This window comes from Choloepus didactylus (genome assembly GCF_015220235.1).
Source record: "Choloepus didactylus isolate mChoDid1 chromosome 25 unlocalized genomic scaffold, mChoDid1.pri SUPER_25_unloc2, whole genome shotgun sequence".
Lineage (NCBI taxonomy): Eukaryota > Metazoa > Chordata > Mammalia > Pilosa > Megalonychidae > Choloepus > Choloepus didactylus.
Window position 1 is genome coordinate 4,352,723 of NW_023637607.1, and position 6,340 is coordinate 4,359,062.

The window sequence follows — 6,340 nt, forward strand, 5'->3', positions numbered from 1 at the left end:
CACCCAGTGGTCCCAGGACCTAGATGCCTGAGGCAGAGGGGACCTGCTCACAGATCCCACTTCCCTGGGGTAGCCCTTCCCCAACCTGCCTCAGGGTCAGGTCTCAGGCTGCCTGTATTCTTCACAATAGGGCCCCCATCTCCTGAAGGAAGGGGGACACTTGTGCACAATAGTCCTCCCCAGGATAAAGGATACTCCTCCAAAGGCCCCAGATGCACTCTACCGTGCATTCCTCTATTGAATCTCAGGTCACAGTGTCTCTGCCCAGCTAGGCCAGAATGAGGAGATTCCAGGGGTAACGCCTGTGTCTGACACATCCCTGTATTCCCATCACCCGGCACTGCAAGCTGCGGGCCAGGTGTGGAGGAAGTAACAGAGCTGAGCAGAAAGCCCTCCCACCTTCAAGTCCCCCAGACCCAGTACAGGATATTCACTGAAATTGGGGCATCATTGGGCCATGAAGTCACGTCAAGTAGTCGGGGGTCACGAACAGAGATATGCCAGGGATAAAGCTTAGAATAACTGGCCTGGACCAGGAGCCAAGATTCATTTCTCAAATATTTATTCATGCGCCCTCAGGCGGCCAAGACAGCTCACGAAACCCCAGTCCTAGAGGGTTCCCAGTCTGGGGAAAACAGCAGTTAAAACCTACTATTCTACCCTATATTCCCCAGCCCACGGCTACGGAGGGAAGCAGTGGAGTCAGAACATCAGGCTCCTGAAACCGGGAGGAGAGCCAGGCGAGAGTATTTAGAGCCACACTGGGCTTAGCCATGGTGGGGAGGGGGGAATGCGGCGGGTGGAGCCGGGCTGTGGGCTTCTCCTCACGAAACTAGGAGCAGGCGGCAGGCGGGGCTCCCAGGCACTGGCGGGGTCAGCAGCTGAGCCGCTTCTCGCAGATCCAGCTGTCCCTCTCGCTATCGCACGGTGCGTCGTTCCACAGCCCTGTACGCAGCATCATGACGCATTCTTCTCGTCCCTCGGAGTCATTGGGCTCCCCCTGGTTCCAGTGGCTGCAGGGATTGCGGGCAGTGTCGTCGGGAGTTTACCCTGAGGAGGGGTCTGGGGGCCAGCCTTCCTTTCTAGGGTATTTCCTGTCTATTTCCTGGGTCTAATCTAGGCACTCTTGAAGGTTTTGCTTGAGCATGCACCCGGGATATAACTTTCTAACCTCCAGAATTTAACTCTCAGCTGTTTCTTGGGGTCTAGCCTGTGAACCCCTAGGATCTAGCATGAATAGAGTCCCCCTATTCAGGGTGTAACCTGTCCTCATCCCTCCCCTCACCTGAAGCTGAGCCGGACGCCGTCCACCCACTCGTAGCGCTGGATCTTACGCACCAGGCGCACGGCCCTGAGGCCCAGCCAGTAACCTCGGCCACGCGTATTCCGAGTCAGGAAGCCCTGGGAACCAGGGGAGATCTGAGCCGGGCGTCAGCTCCGCCCCACGCCACCACGCGGGCCACGGCCTCACAGAACCACAACACCGACCCCTGGAACCACTCCGGGCTGCTCACCTGCTCCTCCAGTCCCCCGACAATCACCAAGTGTGCGCCGGCGCCCGCGCAGTTCCGCTGTGCCTCGTCCCACTTGGCCCGCAGAACCGAAAAAAAGTAGCAGGAACCCTCGAAGGGCAGCCACGACGTGGGACACCCCTCGCAGGAACCTGTAGGGGTCCGGTTGTCAAAGACCGCGGGGCTGCTCTACTGCGAGTAGTCAGAGAGGATTGGGTGGGCTAGTGGACTCCCGGGCCCATGGGCGGAGCCACAGAAATGGGACTGAGGTCAAAGGGCGGTCCGGGCTGATCTGGGATCTGGAGAACCTCCGACAGGGTCCACTGTAACCCTCCCTACCCCCAAACACAACCCACCTACCCACTCTCCCCACCCCCTGGCGCCGCTCACTGTTTCCAAACTTGGCGGTCTCCAGCGCCCGGAACAGCTCACTGCGGATTTTCTCGCGGTCCTCGCCTGCTTTGGCCAAGTCCCGGGTCACTGTGGAGTCAGGGTCGAGATTATAGCGGGGATCAGGGGCAGAAGCAGGGTCCTGAATGGGGAACGGTCAGGATCCATGTCGGAGGTCACTGTCACGGTCGGTCAAGAAGGACATCACGGTTAAGGACCGTTCTAGCCTGATGGGGTCCAGTTGTGATTGGGGTTAGGAGCCGTGGTCAAGGTGAGAGTTCAGCGGTCAGGGTCAGGATGGAGGGTACAATCGGGCTCAAAGGTCAGGAGCACAGGATAGGGTCGGAGTCACACCGGGTTCGGGATGTCTCTGTAGCTGTCAGACTCAGAGGCCGGAGTCACGACCTGCCCCCTCACCTCGCTCGCGCAGTTCATTCAAGGCGCTCTCCTGCTGCAACAGCTTCCTCTGCGCCTCCCGAAGCTCCGTGTGCGTGGTTTGCAGCTGCGCGCGGGTCTCCGAGCCTGGGAAGGTGGCGGGGAGTGGGGGTGGTGGGGAGAATTAATGAGGGTGGAGCATCTCCGACCAGCCCCACCCCCACCGGCGACCTGCCCCAGCGGCTCTCAACCCTCCTCTCCTCCTCCAATCCCGGCCACAAGCCCCTCCCGGCTCTGACGCGCAGCCTCGACCCAACCCCGCCCCCTCACAGCAGTTCCGGCAGCCTCCGACCTCCTTCTTCAGGACACCCAGCATCGCGGTCTGATCCGACGCTGCAACGACACCCACACTCACACACCCCACACGCTGGGATCAACCCCAGATACTTACGGGACACTCTTCCGTACCCCGGGGTGAGCCCCCGAGACCGTGGGGTTCCCTACCCACCCACTGCCCCGTCTCAGGAATCCCAGGCACTCCCGCCCTGCACACCTCTGGGGCCCCAGGCGCCACCGTTCCGCACGCACCATTTGTCCTCAGTAGGTCTTGGCCGCCGAGCAGCGCCTGACGCTCCGTGGAGGCTGCAGAAAGAGGCTCCTTCAGGCGCGGCGCGGGGACTCTGGGAACCCTCTCCACGCCCAGGGAGTGCCGGGTCCGGGTCATGCGATGCGCAGAGGGAGCAGGCGGGCTTTCAGTGTACACGATGTGCACACAGGCCGAGAGGAGACAAACCCACAAAGGCTATCCCGGGGACACGCATGCACACACGTACAAGCACACAGCATGAAAATATACACAAACTACTCACACGTACTCACACACAGAACCAAGAAAGTGTCCTGGACCCAGCTGGTGGGCCATGTGTCCCCAAGGTCTGTGTCCACCCCTGCCAGATGCAGCCGGTCCCAGCACTCTGTCACTCACCCTTGGAGAACAGGATGCTCAGAACAAGCACCCACAGAACAACAGCGACCACCAGGGCTAGGACTACGAAGAGGGGTCTCCAACCCCAACGCTCCCAGAGTCCCCAGGGCCCTGGGAGAAAACAGATGGACTCCTAGGCTACCTGCACCAGGGTCTTCCTGGTTCCCCGGTTCCCCCTCCCCATCCCTACCCCTCCTCCCTGTCCCCCCGAACCCCTGGATGCTTTGGTCCTTCTCAGGAAACAGGTTTAGAGAGATTACATTGTTTACCTAGGCTCACACAGCCCCAAAGTGGCAGAGTTGGAATTCGAACCCAGCTCCAACTGGATCCAGGGCTTATCCTCTCTCTCCAGCAACCCCCTACCCAGATACTCTTTCTCCCCCTCCCCCAACAAGCCCCAGGCCAGCTGGCTAGGGAGGGGGCCCATGGGGCCCAGTGCTTCATCCCTGTTTACTCATACCTCTGGAGACCTCCTCAGGCCCATTGCTCCACTTGCTGTACCCGGAGGCCTCCATGGCTGTGCAGGAGCCTGACTCAGACCATGCATATAAATGTTGCCTCCCCTCCCCCACCCTGTCCACCCAGCTTCCCTTCCTTCCTTCCTTCCCTTTATCTCCCTCTCAATTCCTGATACTAGAAACTCAGTGACCTATCACCCACCATAGGACTGAGCCTTTTCTGGGCTGGACGGGGAGTGGGGGCAGTTTCTGTGGCATTTTTGTGTGCTGGGATTGTACTAGGGGCTTGGCATGCACAACCTCATTTTACTACTACAGCATTCCTCTGAGGGTGGGCCTGTCACTGTCTCCATTTTCATGGAGGAGAAAATCAAGGCTACACACATGGCTGAGTCCTCTTTCCCCTTAATTTTGCCATTTGTTTTTTTAAGTCTTGGGGATGGCTACCACGCCAACAAATGTCAAGCAAGAGGCACTGATTTAAGGCCAGGGTCAGCCCCAGCCTCTGGCAGGCACCTGCAGGGGTGTTGAGAAGGAAGCCGAACTGCCTGGGATGGGGGCTGTGCCCAAGGGGGCTTCCTAGGAATGGATAGGGGCCAGAACCTGGCTGGGTTCCAGAATGTCCTTCTCAGGAGGAAGCCCAGTCCCTGGCCTATAAAAGATGGCGACCAAGCTTCAAAGTGTAGCCCCATCCTTATCCTAGGGTATGTATGTGGCTGCAGCTATCAGGCCAGGGAGGCTGAAACTGCTTCCAATCCCCCTCATCCCCCTTCTCCAGTCCAGAAAGATCCCAGTCCTATTTTTGGTCCCTAGGTCCCTGGTACCAGGTATTGAGACCAGGCAATGGGAAGGAAGGAAGGGAGGCTGGGTGGGACAGGGGTGAGGTCTAAATTTATACCTATGCCAAGGGTACTGGCACTTCCACGGACACTACCTGTGGGACCTGAGGATCCAGGAAGGTAGCCCAGGGGTCCATCTGTGGGGATGCTGGGAGTTCTGGGAGTGGAGGAAGTCCCTTCTGGCCCTGGCTCCCATGGTTGCTGCTGTCCTAAAAGCACTTGCTCAGAGCATCTTACTGTTGAAGGATGAGGTAGTATGAAGTTGTGTGTCCCCCAGAAAAGCAACTTCTTAAATTTAATTCATTCCTGTGGTGTGAACCCATTGTAAGCAGCATCTTTTACTGAAGTTACTTCAGTTAGGTGGTGTGGCCCAACTCAGTCAGGATGGGGCTTAATCCCACTACTGGAGCCCTTTATAAGTGGAGTGAAGTTCAGACAGATGGAAAGGGAAAGCCGCAGAGGGAGCAGCCAGCAACTGAACATCAATGGAACTCAGAAGACAAGGGAGAGGCCAAGAGACATGGCCATGTGCCTTGCTATGTGACAAGCTAAGGACCAAGGATCGCAGGCAGCCAGCCTTGGAATGCCAGTCTTTGTGGAGAAGGCGTCACCTGGAAGATGCCTTGGTCTGGACTTTCTTTTAGCCTCAAAACATGAGCTAATAAATTCCCATCATTTTAGTTGGTATTTTCTTGAGCAGCCAAGGAAACTGAAACAGTGACTTACAGATGTTTCCAGTACTCTTTATTGTGTTACAGGTGCTCATTTCCATGTGGGTGGACAGGTACATACCAAGATATTAAGGTGTGTTACAGGATTGTCACAGATGTTTGTGGCTATGTTATAAGTGGTTATTCCAGTTTGCTAATGCTGCTCTTTTGCAAAACATGAGAAATCGATTGGCTTTTATAAAGCGGGTTTATTTGGTTACAAAGTTAGAGTCTTAAGTCCATAAAGTGTCCAAGGCAAGGCATCAGCAGTAGGGTATCTTCACTGGAGAAATGCCATTGGCATCCGGAAAACCTCTGTTAGCTGGGAAGGCACATGGCTGGTGTCCGCTTGCTCTCAGGTTGCATTTCAAAACAGTGTTCTCCAAAATGTCAGTGTCAGTTTTCAACGGCCATTTTCAAAGTGCCTCTCTAAGCTGCAGCAGCACTGAGCTCCTTCTGTCTGAGCTTTTACAGGGCTCTGGTAAACTAATCAAGACCCACACTGAATGGGCAGGGCCACATCTCCATGGAAATAATCTAATCAAAGGTATTAGCTACAGTTCGGTGGGTCACATCTCCATGGAAACAACCTAATAAAAAAAGATCACAATCTAATCAACACTAATATGTCTGCCCCCACAAGATTTCATTAAAGAACATGACTTTTCGGGGACATAATACATCCAACCTGGCACAGTGGTTGTCATTGACTTATGGGGGAATGACAGATGAGGTCTTCTATGAGCTTCCTGTTGCTGCCATAACAAATTACCTCAAACTTAGTGGCTAGAAAAAATGCAAATTTATTATTTTACAGTTTCCTTAGTCAGAAGTCTGACTCAGGTGTCACTGGGCAAAAATCAAGGTGTCAGCAGGGCTGTGTTCCCTTCTGGAGACTCTAGGAGAGAATCCCTTTCATTGCCTTTTCCACGTTCTAGAAGCAGCCCACATTCCTTGGCTCTTGGACTCTTCCTCCATCTTCAAAGCCAGCAGTGGTGGGTTGGATCCTTCCCACACTACCTCTCCCTGATCTTTCTTCTAAAGTCACATCTTCTTTCCCTGATTCTCTTCT

General features: G+C 55.5%; 1 protein-coding gene across 2 annotated transcripts; it reads right to left on the bottom strand.

Moving 5' to 3' along the window:
* Positions 1-540: 540 nt before the first annotated feature.
* CLEC4G (C-type lectin domain family 4 member G) lies at positions 541-3,834 on the bottom strand. 2 transcript variants are annotated; one of them, XM_037824466.1, is made up of 9 exons: positions 3,722-3,834; positions 3,262-3,372; positions 2,865-2,918; positions 2,607-2,669; positions 2,319-2,423; positions 1,902-1,991; positions 1,515-1,663; positions 1,286-1,401; positions 541-1,013 (listed from the first exon to the last, which is right to left on the bottom strand). In XM_037824466.1, the coding sequence occupies exons 1-9, from the start codon at positions 3,774-3,776 to the stop codon at positions 875-877; spliced, it is 882 nt and encodes a 293-aa protein (XP_037680394.1). In that variant the 5' UTR covers positions 3,777-3,834; the 3' UTR covers positions 541-874. The 2 variants fall into 2 exon arrangements, with proteins under 2 accessions (XP_037680394.1, XP_037680395.1); XM_037824467.1 differs by lacking the exon at positions 3,262-3,372 and having other exon boundaries at positions 3,722-3,794.
* Between the last annotated feature and the right edge of the window lie 2,506 nt (positions 3,835-6,340).

Excerpts from the sequence above, each read along its gene's own strand:
- CLEC4G (XM_037824466.1), bottom strand. The coding sequence starts at position 3,776 with ATGGAGGCCTCCGGGTACAGCAAGTGGAGCAATGGGCCTGAGGAGGTC. Across the intron at positions 1,664-1,901 it reads GACCGCCAAGTTTGGAAACA|GTTCCTGCGAGGGGTGTCCC; the intron begins GTGAGCGGCGCC and ends GGACCCCTACAG. Across the intron at positions 1,402-1,514 it reads TCGGGGGACTGGAGGAGCAG|GGCTTCCTGACTCGGAATAC; the intron begins GTGAGCAGCCCG and ends CCTGGTTCCCAG.